The 18,632-nt window shown below is 35.9% G+C and overlaps 2 protein-coding genes across 10 annotated transcripts in view; one reads left to right on the top strand and one right to left on the bottom strand.

Annotated features, from left to right (window-relative positions):
• Window positions 1-9,697, top strand: part of LOC108973309 (sestrin homolog) — a 61,005-nt gene extending 51,308 nt beyond the window's left edge. For 6 of the 7 annotated variants that reach the window (XM_018940505.1, XM_018940503.1, XM_018940504.1 and 3 more), the window contains 6 exons: window positions 7,016-7,198; window positions 7,277-7,679; window positions 7,747-8,059; window positions 8,129-8,312; window positions 8,991-9,101; window positions 9,276-9,697. In XM_018940505.1, the coding sequence (XP_018796050.1) occupies window positions 7,016-7,198; window positions 7,277-7,679; window positions 7,747-8,059; window positions 8,129-8,312; window positions 8,991-9,101; window positions 9,276-9,362 (1,281 nt within the window). In that variant the 3' untranslated portion in view covers window positions 9,363-9,697. Of the gene's footprint in view, window positions 1-7,015; window positions 7,199-7,276; window positions 7,680-7,746; window positions 8,060-8,128; window positions 8,325-8,770; window positions 8,951-8,990; window positions 9,102-9,275 lie in introns of those variants that run through there. The other variant, XM_018940508.1, reaches the window with a different exon arrangement.
• Window positions 9,698-13,274: 3,577 nt separating this feature from the next.
• Window positions 13,275-18,632, bottom strand: part of LOC108973276 — a 24,497-nt gene continuing 19,139 nt past the window's right edge. For all 3 annotated transcript variants that reach the window (XM_018940423.1, XM_018940425.1, XM_018940424.1), the window contains 8 exons: window positions 18,013-18,258; window positions 16,400-17,937; window positions 16,080-16,327; window positions 15,823-16,017; window positions 15,649-15,750; window positions 15,330-15,579; window positions 15,046-15,134; window positions 13,275-14,978 (listed from right to left, as the gene is read on the bottom strand). In XM_018940423.1, the coding sequence (XP_018795968.1) occupies window positions 14,726-14,978; window positions 15,046-15,134; window positions 15,330-15,579; window positions 15,649-15,750; window positions 15,823-16,017; window positions 16,080-16,327; window positions 16,400-17,937; window positions 18,013-18,258 (2,921 nt within the window). In that variant the 3' untranslated portion in view covers window positions 13,275-14,725. The remainder of the gene's footprint in view (window positions 14,979-15,045; window positions 15,135-15,329; window positions 15,580-15,648; window positions 15,751-15,822; window positions 16,018-16,079; window positions 16,328-16,399; window positions 17,938-18,012; window positions 18,259-18,632) is intronic.

Genomic DNA, 18,632 nt, shown 5'->3' with positions numbered 1-18,632 from the left:
TGAGTTGCGCTAACAAGTTGTTGTGCGCTATCCCCCGCTGTTTTTAAAACGAGCACGATTGTTATCACTTAAGTTTACTGTAACTACTTACAGACATACATATGTACATACACTGTTTTATGGTTTTATAATCGCTTTGTTCACCTAACGGCTGTACGTACTACGTATCAGCTAAATCTAAGCGAAATAGATATATAGTATATGTATACATATATGTACGTACAAATAAAAAAATACAATTTCGTAAATGGGCATAATCGGACCACGCCCACAAAACATCATTTAATATATACATATGTATGTATATAAATGAATATACATAACTCGAACTTTCATAAATAGAAGTCAAATTTCTTAAAATTTTCCTTCCATAACTCGTAGTTTCTTTTTTCGTTTATAATGGTGATTCGGGTTAAGGAAGCCTAACATGTGTAAGCTCAATATTTATAATTGCTTGGCGATCAATCCTCTGGCTAACGAATACCTTATTTCCCTGGCTTTCATTTTTTGCAAGTTGAATGGGTATAAAATGTTCGGTTGTACCCGACATTAACTCTTTCTTACTTGTTTTTGTATTTCTTTTATTGCTTTTTCATTTGAGTTATTTTATTGGCTACAATTACTTTACACAGCTGGAAACTGCAGCGGCCTCCATCACAACAAAGTCCGAGTCAGTAAATCAAGCGGACAAGCAAACAGCGAACAATAACAACATCGTCAATTGGCTTAGAGGTCGTTCACTGTTAAGTTCGCCTACCATACTGAACTAGTTGTAGTTTTTATAGTTTACTTCTGTGCACACAAATTCGTAAACATCAAAATTAGTAAGGTAATTTTATGTGGCTTAAAGGTGCATACATATACACATAATAGTGGCAAAGTGCCAAAATGGCAATTTAAACAATATTGCAATAAGTCAGTTGTTTTTCATTTATCCGTGATCGTTTTTTAACAGAAACTCCATTTTCAAATTTTTCATGCCGTCAAACTAAACTAAAAGCTTCTGTCAGCCCTAAATGCTAATTAAGACAAATGACTAGGTTTTAACGGGCTAGTGGAACTTCTTTTCATAGGATACTTCACAGTTTTTTTTAGTTAGGTTATATAAATAGGCCTAAGTACGGACCAAAATGACCATCCTACATATACAAAGCGTCCAGAGCCAGCCACTGATTTCTTGATCTGGCCACTACTCCAGCCAATTCGCTGGGATCGTAGAGAGTATGGCAACCTAGATGCTTTAACTTAGTTAGACAGCGAAGAACAAAGTGTCTCGATATTACGTCCTTCACAATCTTTAGCCTTACCGCGTGAGTGCCAATAGGACAATGTCCAGTTAGGACACCTATCATAATGGTCATGTGAATCTTGCTAAGGGCTAGTTATCCAAGATCCTTGGATTTACAGTTTCCCAGCCAACTTTAATATGGAATTAGGTTGATGCCACATATAGTGATTTCCTTGACTACTTTAAGCTCATTGTCCGACTCTGTCCTCTAGTTTGGTGGTGACGACAACCCCATTGCTGAAATGTAGTAAAAGAAAAACGTTAAGCTAAACTCAGACCAACTTGCTTGTCTTGTTCTATTTGTATACCTCTGGCCCATTTTCTTTAACCCAGAAATATCGCTGCTTCTCAGCTACTAATCCGTCGACAATCCGATTCTTTGTTTAGGAGAATCTGCTCTTGCCGATATGGTTCCTCAGTACTCTCCAGACTGATCACCGTCTAATCGTGAGTGGGTAGAAGAGACCGTAGCACCTTCTTAATTTACTCACGGCTGGAGGGCTCAGCTAGGAGCGAGATACGAGATTAAGGCCATAGTGGTAGATCCACATCAGTCACCGCCTCCAATCTAGTTCCCTTACAAAATTCTTCTACCATATAGAGATTCGAAAGCAGCTTGTGGAGGCCAAGGTGTCACCCTTCGCGCTTCCACTCATCGGGGGAGACAGCTCCATTCTTCCCCATATTGTACTACCTGAGTTCAGTAGATCCAGCACTCTGGGCGATTTCTATAAACGTTGATACCGCTCCTGTCTCTGGCTTCTTGTCGAAGAATTCGTTCCCCTCCTGCCATCTCTGGCATTTCAAAGCCGGTTTTAAATCTACATCACCGTCACTCAGCCAGTGGTACCACCTACGTTCTACGTTTCCCAGAAGACGGTTCCGTCTTCTCGTCTCTTTTCGAAGAGGTCGATTTCCCACGTCACTTTTTGAACACATACTAGCTTCCATGTTATATGGGTCCCTACTCAGAGCTGCTATCCACCTCCCGAAAAGATAGTCGGCTCTCACGGTCCCAAGGTTGTCTCAGTAATGGGGCCTCATAGGGTTGTGCGTTCAGAGCCGACCAGCAGGAAGTCTTAATTATGGCGAGAGGGGGAGGTACTCTGAGGCCTATCACGGTTTTAACGGGACGGAGGCTACCTGTCCATGTTACAATCAAATTCAAAAACTAAGGATAGTTCCGTGTGGGCCCGAGTTGGATCGTCCGTATGAGTTTTACCATGAAGACCGGCCACAAGTCATATCCAAGATGCACCGCGTGGAGGCGCACCTGATTTATATCCTGTTACCCATATTTATTTTTTACACTTTTCTTTATTTCGAAAAGTTCATTCTGATAACAAAAATAAAACATTTATTCTGCCACCCATTCATTGGCCCCATTTCCTAATGCGTATAGCGGTACATCTGTTGTTGCTATACATGTATGTATGTATGTGCGTATGTAAATCTATTTATAGAAACTTGTGATAATTTAGAAATCAACATTAAAAGTAGCGGCGAGTCTACATCTGCGCTGCACTAGCCTACTTACACACACGCTCACATAAAATCGTTCGCTTGCCCCGCAGAGAAATCCACTTGTTATAACCATATATACTATACAACTGTAATGAATCGAATACCCAACTGGTCGTTCGAGAGTATATTTTCATACAACAACTGATATTTTTTGCAGAATATCGTCATAAATATGTTAGTCTGTTACTAGTGCCATATGAACCGTAAATATTTACCCAATCAACCTCAAATGTTCCAAAAGTCAACCTTTTATCTTTAAAGTTAACAAAAATGATATGAAGTGCACCAAATATTTAGATGAAGAAAAACGGATATTTTCCTGACTAGTTCGATTGGTTGACTTTTGCATTATTCGTACGTGGATTTTGTATTAAATACTATACATATGTACATAGTGCTTTGTTTTTGTGCATACAAAGCATTTTGAGCTTAGATAGGAAACGTAAGTTAGCGGGTTAGATGTTGTTATTTTTGTTTTCTGTATACTCGTGTTGCTTAATTGTAAACATAAGACTTCTGCTCTATGCGGCGGTCAACGGCGGTCCATCGAATCGCTAATGCTATCAACAACAACAAGAGCAGAAACAACATTTACAAAGGTTCCAACCGAAACGCTCTACGCTGCCGACAACGCTCGCTAGCTGCAGTGAGCGACACGAGCAGAGCAACGGTTAGAGTCATCCGAAATAGCTTTTAAAACAAACAACAACAAAAGAAAAGCATGAAACAAATAAAAGCAATAAACTTGACTGCTCACTGCAACAGATCCTACTACAAAAACCGTCATTGTATTTTTTTATATTTCATGCGCTGAGTATTCATTTGCGCATCTCAGCTATTTGGCATGTCAGCCACAGTGTCAACATGTGTGAATAAACCGTGCTGCTGCTTGCCACTTTTACTTACTCACACACTGCACCAACAATGAAAGCAAAGCAAAATAAATTTGGCACAGAAAGCAGATCAACATTTACAGCAGGCGAATGTGTAGCTTGTTTATTTCTCTTTGTTCAAATGCAAATTTTTGTCCTATGAGACTGTTTGGCTACAATTGTGACTGTTGTTTGTGCACAGAAGCATCAGCATTTAGCTATGTGCATGTACATATGTACATACACACATCTATTCAACTAAATGTGTTTAAAAAAAACTGAAGAACGAAAAGTATTTAGAATTGTTTTGGAAAAGTTGATGATAAACATGTAACGAGTTGTGTAATAAATATATTTATTTGTCAAATGAATTAGATAATACATGTAAATAAATACGATATGTGTGGACACAACCCATCGCCTTAGTAAATTGTATGATAGTGCGTATAAGTAACCTCAGCAGTTAACATGCTGTTCCTATAGATACTTACGATTTTTAAATATGTACATATGTATCTTCTTTTTCAAACGTCGTCGTATCTAACCTAAGCTAATGCCCATCAAATTTTATTCGCCATAACTCGAGCATTTACACAAGTCGGAATGCCGAGCATATGCATATGTACATATGTACGTTTGCATATGATCTGTCTGCATGTGTGTACATATGTATCTGTTCTATTTATTGCCTTGGCGATCACAGAACAAAGGAATTCTTGTGTGGCTTATTGTTTATAATGCCTACCAAGGAATCCGTGTAACTTTTATCTAGCAAATAAAGGCAAAATATTTTTTTGTAATTAAGAACCGTCACCATCGTTGCCGGCAGTGCTAAGTAATTTAACCAATACCAGTTTAAAATCCTGCCGCTCAGTTATTCACTAGAGCGCCAGGTTTTCATCAATTTTTCTTATTTTTATGTGTGAATAGAAAACGCATTAAAGGTCTTATATATCATGGTGCATATTAATGGATAACCTTAGAAAAACCCTAAATTACATACTCGAAGCTTAAATATGATACTCAGGTTCTTTGGTGTTAGGAAAATATGACAAATGAAGCAAAACGGAATGTATACTTTATTTATAAATAAAAAATAAAATAACATTTAGTTATATTGTGAATGCTAATGAGTTGAATGTCAATGTTCGTTGTTATTGTATTGTTGAAGCCGCTCGAATTATGGCTGATCTAACATATTATTCACATTTTTATTGTTGCATTTTAATGAGATGTACACTATTATAGATATATATGCATACATATATAAATATGTAGATGTGTGCTTGTAAGCATGTATTTACGTTTGTTGTTTGGTTTGAACGCGCACACAAGTTCTTTAAAAATAATATTATATGAATTAATAAAATACATTCATAATAATATATTTTATACAAAGAAAGACAATCGTGCAAATCAACAGAACAATAACGCCATTTGAGTTTTTAGAGCAAAACAAGCAGCAGTGGCCATCGCAGCGAGTTAGAGAATCCAGCGAACTGTTCATGTGGTACCTCCTCTAATTTCAGATCTCAACGATGATTTCAAATGCGTTCATATAAGTTTATCGTATATATACATAATTATATAGAAAATTATTGCTGCTTAATTATTGGCGTTTCACAGACAAAAAAATGCTGAATAACAAAAAATGCAATATTAAATATTATTCATCTGTACGTTTCCTACATATTATAAGAACCGGCTGTTATGCTAACATACTTGTACATATTTGAATCAAAACGTAAGGGAGAGTTAGGTTTGTCTTAGTTTGTGGGAGTGAACGAAATACATATATGTACGTACATATGTAGTTCATACTATACATATTTATAAACGTAAAAATAGTGTGTTTTTCAAATACCCAAAACATTTTCATATAGATTATATTAGAATTATTGAAACGGTACAAAATATTTCCAGCCTTTTCACAGTGAAACTATGAAAGCTAAGATATATTCAACAGAACATGCTCTGAAGTCTTGGACAAAATATAAACTATAAATATTAATTTCTCAGCTTTTCACTACAACCATAAATAAAACATTCCTTATATTCCTTTGTTGCACAATTGAGTAAAAAAGTTTTGAAAAAAAGAAACGATAACTTTTCGAAGAAAATGCTTTCATACATCATCAACCAGAGATCGGGATTTGAGCATCGTGTATAACGGGTAGGTATGAGTCAGAGGTGTGCGCTGTTGTGCTTGTAATTTTTTAACGATGCGTTACGCATTACGCACTAAAATGCGTGAGCTTTTCATTTGTGCATTCATTGCACTCGCCGTCATTTGCATATACCTACAAGCAACTGCAGCGCACACCCAGTGGACCGGGCAGTCAAAACCAGCCAAAACGGCACGCATCTGTGCAAATGCAATAGGACCACACATCATAGACACAAATATATATACATACATATGTATGTCAGGTACTTTGTTTTTTAATTAGCATTAAAAATTGAATTTTATTTCTTAAAAATTATCCGTTTGATGGCACGAGTTTTCAGCAAATTAACCCAAATAATCGACGGCATACAATAAATCAGTTGTAATTGCAAAAGTTTTTTTGCTTGCGCGATTGTTCTTCACACGTCTTTATCTTTATCTCTTTGGCACTAGAGATACATACTTGTTTTCATGTTAGTGATGCTCATCTGTTGTTCTCGAAATGTAATTCACTCATTCATGAATCATGATAATTTTTTGGCTATTTAAGTGCAGCGAAAAATTTATTGCCGACATGTAATGGAATGGCTATTTGGATTTTTAGGAAGGCGAGGAGAAATTACGTGAATATCTCTTTCGACGCACGGAATGTATTTCTCCTGAAAATGAATTTTTGGTAAAACTTATTTGTTGGATGACAATACTGGGTCTCTACAATATTCAAAAACTGACCAGCGTCCTTTTTCCACAAGACGCAGCTCAAATGCCGGAATCATACAAACTACCAAAACAAACTCAAGTCCATGGTAAACTTTTTTTTATTTGACACAGATTATTGTCCAAGACAACGCTATAATCTTCGAATAAATTTTTCAGACCGGACTACTATAGCATATAGCTGCCATTCAAACTGCGAACCTTAAATCGACTTGGAGCTTTTTACTGTTAGCCGGTTATGTTTTCTGTTTTTGTTATAGGCAGCCGAAGTTAAATTTTTTTTTTGTTTTATACAAAACTTTACTCCATATCCGATGAAGGCAACTCCAGCATGCTGACTTAACCGGTCACGAGCATATACATTAATAATTCATTGTTGTTGTTGTTTCATAATCAATTGTGTTTATTGTTAATATTATATAAACCGTTATTCTTCTTTTTTTCTAGGCTGCAGCCCGGCATCAATGCCCATACCTTGTGAAAATGTATGAGAAGAAGTTCATCAATCAGGGTGGCAAGGTCGAGTGGCTGAATGGCTTAGATTACATCCCATCAAAATTACGTGCCATATATGATATAAATAAAATACTAGCCCATCGACCGTGGCTGCTACGCAAAGAACACATCGAGGTGAGTTTGAATTTCGCGAGGTAGAGGGCTAGCCTCACAATAAATTTCAATGTAACTCTATCATTGATTCCCCCGCAGGGTCTAACGAAAGGCAAAAACAGCTGGTCGCTGTCCGAAGTGGTGCATGCAATGGTTCTGCTCTCGCATTTTCATTCGCTATCCTCCTTTGTATTCTCCTGCGGTCTCACACAAAAACTAGATGGTCTGTCTAGTCCTAAATTAAAGACTGCTCCGGCACTATTGTCTGCCGCCCAGCAGCAATTGTCGACGAACCAACCGCTACCACCGTTGCAACAACAAATACCACAACAACAGAAGGCTGTCCTAAGTGAGATAACAATCAACAACAACAACAACGTACTAGATCATAGTAATCATCAGTTGTACAATAATAACGTGCCAAATATAAGCGGCAGCCCATCTATGCCCACTGACATCACCACACATGGTGCAACCAGCAATGGTGTTGCTAAACATACTCGTAAGCATAAGTAAACACGGTTTATCCATATGAACATAGCTCATATTTTGAATTTCATATAAAATAGCTTCCGGCTCGCCCCAACCGAATGTGCCGGTAGAGGCGCTGGTGGAACGCATGAAAGAGCTCTCACAAAAACATGACGAGTGCAGCGAAGCAGAACTGAGTAACCGTTTTAAAAGCGTTGAGATGCAAACCGCCGAACTACCTGCAGCCGCTCTCGAAGCCGCCATCAAAGTACCTCCAATTATCTCACACTACATCGAGGATCCCACCTTCACATATCAGGATTTTGCGCGTCGTGGTGCCGAAAATATACCCTCCACCTTCCGTGTTCAAGACTACTCGTGGGACGATCACGGCTACTCGTTGGTTAATGGGTAAGACATGAATGCGTCAAGATTCTTAACTCGTTCTAAGCAAAAATCAAAATTTTATTCTTCCCATAGTCTGTACAGCGATGTTGGTACTCTTTTGGATCAAAAATTTCGTGCCGCCTACAATCTGACGTACTTCACCATGGGCGGCTACCGCAATGTGGACACGTCGAAATTCCGTCGGGCCATATGGAATTACATCCAGTGCATCTACGGTATACGCCATGACGATTACGATTACGGTGAAGTGAATCAGGTGAATAAATGCGTACGTGTGTATCCGAACTTTTTTTCCGTTCTACAATGCAAATGCAACAAATTTAATGTTTTATGTGTGTATGAGGGCCGCGCTTGGTTGCACGGCGTTGGTGGAGCATCTGCTTTTAATTGCACGCAATGGTATTGCGATTTGTTTGTAAAAAATTGGCGAGCTTTTAACTGAAGAGAAATATTATAATGATTTTAAGAATTTAACCGATTGAGTAATTAAACAAAATCAGTTTTTAATTTATGTACCGAGATACTTTGTTTGTTGTCACGTATGTATGTACAAAATGTTACTAATTATACCGCTATTACTCCTCTATTATTGCGCGCGTTCAGCTGCCGTTCGATAATAGTGTGTAAAAATAATACATTTTCCAGCTTTTATTTGTTAAACTGAGTTAATAAATGAATTTAACTGCTGCTAAAAAATTATGTCATTTTCTTTAGAGTTTATCAAAAGTTTAAATGGATTCAACACTCACCAAAAAACACACGCACACAAATAAATAAATACAAACATGTGATTGCACCGAAAGAAAGTTCAAAATTATCGCATGTACATAACTACTATTACGCAATTGTGTATTTATGGTAGTATTTTAAACGCGTAGACATGTTTTCAAGTTAATTTCAGCTTAAATAATATTTTTTATAAACTAATTAACAGTTATTGGATCGTCCTTTAAAAATGTTCATAAAAACAGCCTGCTGCTTCCCAGAAAGGATTACCACAAAGGACTACGACAGTATACTTGTCGAACTGCAAGACAGTGAAAAGGTGAGAAAGTATTCAAAATGTTTTTAAAGTCTATTTCATTAAATTTACGGTTGTGGAATGATAAAAAGACGTGAGTGCGCTAGGGTCGTTCATACTATACATACATATGTATATATCATAATTATGTACAGTAGTAATATTAAATACCATTGAAGTAATTTTATCTATCTGCAGGTTCATGTTAATTTGATGATAATGGAGGCCCGCAACCAGGCCGAACTGCTTTACGCGTTGCGTGAAATAATGCGCTATATGACATGATCTCATTGTGATTAAGCATACAAACACATACACACACCAATAGAGAGAAGAAAACAAACATAATTCTTATGATTAAATACATATATACTATAAATATACACATACGCATACATAAATATATACATATATACATATACATTTTATATGCAAGAAACACAAAGAAAGCACTAATACTATATAAAGGGAAACAAATGATTAACCAAAAATTATACCAATTAAATTTCGGTAAAGATATGCGAGAGAAGGGAACACTTTGGTCAAGATTAAAATGTAAACACATCACTGCGTCACTGCGCCGAAAACAATGAAAAGCATCTAGCCCTTTGAAGCACACATAAATATGCAAATGTGAAAACGTGCACACATTGATACACCTACATAAAGAGATATATAAATAAGAAGCAATTAGTTTAAGACGAACTAGAAAGAAATCATAAAATTGCCCAAAAGTTTTTAGAGTAAAAATAAAATATTAGACTGTCATTATCAACGTAAAAATCATATTTTAGATAAAGAGAAACATATTTTAACAAGTAAGGAAGAGCTAACTTCGGATATAACCGAACATTTTATACTCTTGCAACTTGCAAAGACTAAAGCCAGGGAAGTACCTTCAAGTAAATACTTGTAAGCTTGTTAGTTATACGGGATCTACAGCGAGGTTTCACCCAATTTTATTCATTCTAAACACAAATGTGCAAGTTATAAGGAAACCCACCCTCTCAATTTTATTAAGCCGATATATGTACATATGTATGCAATATAAAGTCGCCCGGAAGTTCGAGAACCTTTTATTAGCTATGTGGTGGCTATGGGTAGTATTGACTCGATTCAACCCATTTGTGGCATACAGACATACCATACTACTATCAGGAAAGGATTATCTGTGAATTTCAATTATATATCTCACACATTGACCGAAATCTTCGGTAAAAAGGCAACTAAAGCACTGGGACCACATATTCACAGCCTGGAAGTTCGTTTTGTGGGGGTGGAGGTGCTCCGATTACGTCCATCATCAAACTCGAAGTATTTTTTGCCAACGAACGCGTATACCAAGTTTCAGTAAAATATCTCAATTTTTACTCAAGTTACAGCTTCCACGCACGGACGAAAGGACAGACGATCACCTGGATTTCAGCTCTTGACGTCGACCTGATCATTTGTATAAATCTAACCATATATCTATCTCGCTTAGTTATATTCGATACGTACAACCGTTTGATGAACAGCACCTGTACCAACAAGTTGCAAGGGTATAAAAATTTGTGAAATTTATAAAACAAAAAAACCATAGCTGTGTTTTGTAAGAAGAAAGAAGGGAAATTGTTATTTTAGTACTATTTTACAATGATGTATTCTGTGAATTAATTTGTAATTAATATAAATATCAGATGTAGAGAAAAAATTAAGCGTTGACTTGTGTCTTTGTATGCGTAAGAATGTTCCGATTGGCTAGGAAAGAATATTGTAATGCCTTATTGTGTTGTTAATAGTTTTTTATACTTATCATAAATATACGATTATTAAAGTAACCCCATTTGCATATATGTATAAGCATTATTGTTATCATCAAGCTGACGATGCTTGTGACCATAAACATGGCACGGTTGATGCCGTATTAATTTCCTTTTGTACGGTTTATAAAGTTACTTGTTACTTTTTAAAAAGAAAATTAAAAAAGCATAAGTGATTATACAAATCTATCTTGGAGTTTTATTTATACAATAAAAATATAAAATGAGAAGAAAAAAAAACGATGTGGATTCAAAGTCACTTCTAATTAACGACGTGTCCAATTACAATGATTATTACTCACTGCGGAGTAAAAATTCGTTACACATATTTATTCCATTAGACCTATTGCGGTTTACAACTGAACTGTTTTTTAATTGAAATTTTTAAGTTCGGTATCATCGACAATAATTTGATCCGAAAAAACTTTCAATTGAATAAAAAATTATTATTTTTTTTTTTTTTTTTTTGCATTTTCGTTAATTGAAATATCTTAAAAATATTCTCTGAAAATTTCACGATAATTAGTTTCTGAAAAAAATTTCGATTTTTTAAGACCAATCAACTGTTGATTTTTTCCCAAAATTTTAGGAAAAAATTTTATGAGGCCGCCATTTTGTTAATTTTTGAAAAAAAAATCCTTCGAAGGCTCAGGATTATCGATTTATAAAACTAATTTTTTTTGTCCGATTGATTTTAGATGAAGCTCCAAGGACTTATGGTTGTCACCGCAAGTACCTTTTTTTTTAACTGGGTCAACACAAACTCCTACAATTTTGGAAATTAATTTTTTTTGCTTTTTGAAATTTGCGTTACTTCAAGTAAGCATATTCTATAATATTGCCATATTACTACTGTTGTAAAATAACACTATTTAATAGCAAAAAAAAAAAAAATACTGAAAATTATAATTTTTTCGTGCCTCTGACTACCCCTAACCCCTTATTTAAAACTAATGGGTTTGATTTCATTTTTTCGCACAAAGCTCACACAATTTTAGTGTTTTCGTTTAGATTGCCTCTGAGGTTGAAAACTTGACTTCAATAGGTGAACGCATTTCGTTATTAATGTCGGCACCGTTGTCACAACAGTCGGGTCTGCGTAACCGGAACAGACCCGGATTTTTATCCGGCCAAGGACTGTCAACTCGGCAGAATTCACGTTTCAATAATGGAGCTGGAATACATCTCTAGTAACAGGATCATACTTATATAATCAAAACAAAGTATATAGGCTTTTTAATTTTTATTTCTTTTTCTATATGCGTAAGTATAATTAAATTGTTTAATATTATCCAGTATCCTCATTTTATTCATATGTATATGGTTAATTCACACATTTCGTCCATGGGTTCGTTTAAATATATGTACGTACATATGTATATAGTATAGGTAAAAATAACGTACATACATACATATGTCTGTATGAATGTGCATACATACGTACTATATGTATTTGTTTTTTGAGAAAAAATCGCTTAAGCTTAAATACTTCTATGTATAGATTAGTATATCGTCACCTGAAATGCAAAATAACGTAACAACGTTCTGAAATTTACAGTGACATGAATGAAAAACGAAATAAAATGGAACATGAGTGAAACAAAATTTTAATATTGGTTAAAACTCGTTTATATCTAATCGCAGAATCTGAAAATGTTGAAAATATGTAATAGTATGTATGTAATTTGAAGTAGTGAAGCGCAATCAATAAGACACGCAATTTCGAATTTTTTGATGATACGTTATTTTGCATTTCAGGTGACGATATGCAGATTACAACTCGTTGAGCCAAAATCAAATAAGCATATTATATTATACAGAAGCAAGTTATTAATTTTGCATGCGTACTTTGTTAATGTAAATGAGTATGCCTGTAATACAAGATTAAATATCAGTATTCTATAACAATAGTTGCAACGTTAATATACACTATATTTCACTATTNATATATGTGTGTTTTTCATTTTGCCTTGTTGCAAATGCTTTGAATTTAAATCTGTAACAATAATTCATTTTTTATAGTAACTCAGTTAATATGGCTATGAAGAAAGCGATTACGTAAATTAGCCTTTTCATAAACTTTTAATAGTAAAACTAACAAAAACAATAATTGAATAATTTATTAGGGTGCTGATGTTAGTACTAATATATATAATTTTGGATTTCATTTATCCGATTCCTGAAGAGTTGCAACATTTCATTTTGTCACATCACCGAATCAAGCTTCACTGGAAATTAGTAGTGTACACAAGTAATCATATGCTTATTATATGATTTATTATGGCCAATTCAGATAGAACTTTTGCTTCGCTTTGCATCTGACATTTGCTGCGACAGAAAAGTTCGATGTACATTATTTTCGACGCTAGGTTGCTTGGCCTCTCTTCTTGTTACGCTTTTCCAAGCCACAGTCAACATTTTTTTTTTAGAGAAAGCCACTGAAAATGAAGCTTTTCTTGTGGCATTCCCTTTGTTTTCTGTGCTTCGTTGCTTAAGTATGAACTGTGACGCAAAGCCTAGAAGATATTTTGTGAATGTGGCTTTAGTTGTTTTTATGTTGCCACAATAATTACAAATATAGCATATCTTTAATTGTTTGTGTTAAAGTATGTCTTTAATTGTTTACAGTAGCATATAATTTTGCACATACTTACATGTGATTACTACGGAAGTTTTAGTTAATTTATAATATAACAGAATTAAAGGCATGTGCAACAATTATTTATGTAGATAACAAAATCTTTATGAGCGATCAAGTATGTTTTCAAACAATGCTTATCGAATTGCTTGTAGTGCATACCTTGGATAGGAGTTACAACATGTCAGCATATAAAATTCTTAGCTCGAAATGTTCCTTCCTATAAGTGATACATCGTTTCATATCGCGTAATTGCTTCTTTTAAGAAGAACATAAGACTTATAAAGTATATTTTCATTTAATTATATTATATATTATCAACATATTTTCGTTTATATTTGTGATACCTCATCTGTTCATCAACATCAAATTCTCATATTTTATCTATGAGAACCGAGTTTAAAAGATGCAAAAATATGCGGATACGCACAAACATACATGTATGTATGTCGCTTACCTTGTTGAACACTACTTTTGGTAAATAAATACGCTTGTATTTTATATTCTTCTTATATTGGAAAAGCAAATGCTTGATAGCACAATATGGTAGATACTCCGCAGTTTCATTAACCCCTCACAAAACATTGCTGGTTTATACATTTTATTTATTACATATTTTAGCTAATTTTTTTGCATTATAATAAAAGAGTTAATTACTTGGTCTGCGCATAATACGGACAGACATTGTATATTTATGATCATAGGTATTTACAAATGGGTCTAAACATAGAAAACTTAGCTTTTACTCATTTCAAAAGTGCAAAAATTAGCAATTTTCAAGTACGGCTCAATTTGGAGTTTGGAAATTTAACAAACTTAAAGTAATAAATCTGTTAAATAAACTTTAGCGCATTTTACGCTTTAAATTAAAAAAGGGAAATATAATATTGATAAGATAATACAAATTCTAATAAAATATATAAAAAAATTTAAATACATACACACAAGTAGAAGATGAATGTTTGTAACAATTTACGCTTAGCAATTAGTACAAAACTTTGATGTGTACATATATATGTGTATGTATATATTGCAAATGGGTTGGGTATATTTTCATGTCGTTGAAATGACTACTTTAAATTTGATATGTTTACTTAGATATTGCCCAAAATAGTTTTACTACTTAGTTTACATAGCTGCAATTTTTACATTTGCTAAATGATTTATGTAAAACAAAGCTGAGCTCATTATTCTACGAATTCCTTACTTCACGTTGATGCTGTGGCCGTCGCTGTTGACTGGGTAATCGGTGATGCCGCGATACGTTTTGGTGATGAGGTCAACACTTTCTCCTTTGGTTTTCCTTGTTCATCTTGGAAGAATATCTTTGTTATGACGATGTCGCCAGTGCTAAGAGTTTGAGATGCAGCGTCAACCAATTTCACAGTCTTCTTTTCATTGCTACTTATGCGCATTGTTGGTGTAGTGGTATGTTCACAATTGCAACTGTAGTTTTTAGCACTAAAATTAGCAAAACAATATTTGTTACATAAGCCTGCGAAAAAATACAGTTCAAAATAATACTCACTTTTTGACTTTTTCTCGTATAATTTGCACGCTGTCGGTTGCCGATATGCTGGAGCCCAATTGATCCTGTATCGCATTAGAAGTTATAATCTGTAATAGATAACGATAAAATTAAAGCCAATTCGACGGTGGTAATTTGATAAAAATTAAGGAGTGACAGCTGAAACTTGCTGAATTTTCTACATATTTTTTTTTATCCTTCTTTTTATTGTCCTTATTTTTTTTTTGGAAAAAGTGGAAATATCGAAAATATAAATAAGATATTATAATATCCCTAGCACTTACTTGATCATTTGGCATTTGAGTAACAGCTGATAATATCGCTTCTAGTTTATCCAATTTCACCACACGATCCATGGACTGATCGGACAAAATCTCATCCATCATTTGCATTGACTCAGCCAAGCTGGGTGGCTCAGAGTTGAAACGTGGTGAAAATGTACCCGTTAATGAGTTATCTGATGGCACTGAGTCGAGACTTGGGAAGTTATCATTTTCAATGGGTTCTTGCTCATCCTCTGAATCACTTTGATCTCTGGAAAAATAAACATTAAAAACATTATTTTCATTTCATTTAAAAATCAGAATCATTCAGATAGTTTACCTAGTTTGATTGCCTGCTGATTCCATTTTCTCGAATTTCTTTGCGACTTTATTGTTATTACGCTTTAGACGGTCTTTTTCCTCCTCAGTCAAGTCCATGTAGCTGCATATTATCCATAAATATTATAGAAATAAATAAATTTCACTTCATACGTCTAGTGTTCGACAAGCTTACCGCAATAAGCGAATTTCACGATTCGACAGCACTATACTTTTGTTGGACTGCTCCAGTTTCTGTTTGAGGTCAGCGACCTCAGTGGTTACTTTACGTTGTTTCTTCCGTATTTTCACCTCATTGGGTTTGATTTGTATTAGTATTTGTTCAGTGCAGAGCTCAGAGAATAGCTGTCGATTCTCCGGTTTTATTTGTCTATAAAATGAAATCATTATGTATTAGAATAACAACAATCAATGTGAATGCATGATGCCTACCTTGCTAGGTTGCCATAGAGCTGATCGTTTATTAGTACCAACACATCGCCGGCCGCATAAAGTAGCATATCACGTGATAATGGTCGTTTGGACCAATACTTTTGATCGCGACGGTAAATCTGCTTGAGTTGTTCCTTGATTGGATTGATAGGCGCATTGTACTGCTCGCATAGTGTGTTCAATGAGATGTATTTCGCCTTGTATACCTGTTTGCCTGTCTCCTGGTACTGCACAGTAGCATATGCTGCCTATAAAAATAAGAGCGAAATTCAAGTAACAAACTTCACGTGCAAATTATTGCGACAAGGACATTTTCTTACCTGCGTGTCGAAGACATTACGCAAGAGTATGCCAAATTGCTGGTATAAATTCGCAGCATTATTGCGACAATCATGTATCACTTTGATGACATTTTCATGCTCTAACAATGTCTTCAGGCCACCGTCGCTGATAATTTCAGGACATGTGCGGATATCGAAGATGAAAGCTTCCCCACGAGTTGTACCTATCTCTATGAGTGTGATTTCGCCCTTCAATCCCAAATTGATGCCTTCACAGTCCAAAGATATAACTATGCTCTGGTTGGTCTGCGCAAACTTCAACATAGCTTCCGTGACAAACATGGAATGTTTCACGTTTGCAATAACTGTGGTATTCTGCAGTACCTTGATCTTCCAGGTGTCGCCTACGAAGTAATTGTGACTAGGAGAATGCGGTGCATTATTCGTGTTGACTGTAGCAGTGGGGTTGGAATTGGTGGCATTGATATTATTGGAATGCACAGGACTTGAATGGGTGGAAGAGTTTTGTGGGTTGTAGCCAACGGGAGTAGTGCCAACTTGATTAGCCAGCGATTGTTTGTCTTTTTCATAATTCTCGGCCAATGTGCGTATTACCAAATTATTAACACGTTGCTTTAACGTCTGGTTAAGACTGTTGGGACGCTCAGTAGGCACCTGCGTGGGTATGGCGACGTTTTGTAGTAAATTCAGATTGCTTTGACCGTTCACAGGCGCTGGAGTGTTGTTGCTAGATTGACCGTAAGACGAGCAAGTGTTTGGGCTGGGACAATTGCGCTCACACAGGTTGTCTAGATGTACGTCTGACATCTGTATGAAACTGTCAAAGCCAGAGTTGGGTTCTGAACGTGACTGTGCCGAATTCTCTGTCACCGACGCAGCCGACGAACTGGAAACATTAGATACTGGCGCATTTAGCTTAAAATTCGGTGATGTAATGCTATAATTATTGTTGTTGTTGCTTAAGTTGTTCAGATTTGGGCTTTGTGGCGATGAAGCGCTTATGTTATTGTTATTAGCAAAGCTACGCAATGCTGGCGATTGCAAACGTTGTTGTACGGCGCTCAGCGCCGGCTGTGTCGGTGGTGGCGACTGGTTTTTCTCGGCCATGTTGTTAATGTTGTTGTTCATCGAGTTGTATTGTTCGCGCGAACGCGCTTGCGCTTGCTGTATATAGGAATCGCTCAATTTGGGCTTCTGCAGCAGCGTGACTAGATTTGCTTGTATGTGAAAACAATCGGAGAAGAGCTTGAGAAAGGTCGAGAGATCGTTGGGCGTTTTGAACATGCGCAACCATTGCTCTTGTGGAAAGCGCGCCGTCAATAAATGAAATAGTTGATCCACCAAAATAGGGCCTTTCGTCTCGATACATTGCGCAAAGAAATCCAACATCTGCTGAGTAGCTTTCGTATCGATATTACTCTGCGGCAAATGAAGACGCTCTTGTGCCGGCAAATCGGTCATATCTTCGCATCCCACAAGCATCACATGATCGTCGACCACTTTAAACGTGTCCGTATGCTTTTGCAAAAATTCGGTGAACTCCTTTATATGTTGACCTGAAGTCGCGTAGAGACATAGACATAGACGTCAAAATTTCGTTTACACCTAAACTCCCTGACTTAATTACGCACCTGATATATGCCGCACCTGTGGCGACGCTTGCGAACGATGCCCCAACAGGCTGCGCACTGGGACCTCCACACCGATGCCATACTGCAGCATTTTGTTTTTAAAGTAGTCTTTAGCCTCTTTAATGTAATCACGCCGACCGCCAAATCCGCTTTCGTCCTCCGAAGCGTGCTGATAAGTATTCACCTTTACATAGTCGCCGTCCACAAGAAATATTGACGGATGCTGGGCGAGTAATTTTTTCAAACCTAATTAGAAAAAAAATACCAAATATTTGGAAAAATGTACTAAGTATGTACTTATATATATAAATCTGCAAACAAATTTCATAACAAATTTCTTAGTTTTAGTTAATTATAGATTTTGTAAAACAACCGTTCTGGAGGACAAAGTTGCATCAAGCCGAATTTGATTTAGAGAGATCTCGTGGGGGAAAGTAGAAATTCATTTATTGTATTACACCATTCATATATATTTGACGCAATAATAATAGGTAGTCAAAAAATCTCTCGTCCTTTTCGACGACAGGCCTTCCGGAGCGTGGCGCATCTTCGACCACCTCTACACCAGAAAGAAAACGTTGAAACCATCGTTGTGCGGTGGAAATGGAAACTGTATCGGG

The sequence above is a fragment of the Bactrocera latifrons genome, unplaced genomic scaffold, assembly GCF_001853355.1.
Source record: "Bactrocera latifrons isolate USDA-ARS-PBARC rearing strain unplaced genomic scaffold, ASM185335v1 scaffold_47, whole genome shotgun sequence".
Taxonomy (NCBI): Eukaryota; Metazoa; Arthropoda; class Insecta; order Diptera; family Tephritidae; genus Bactrocera; species Bactrocera latifrons.
The sequence above is the reverse complement of the archived record's forward strand: the minus strand, read 5'-3'. Positions and strand labels throughout refer to the sequence as shown.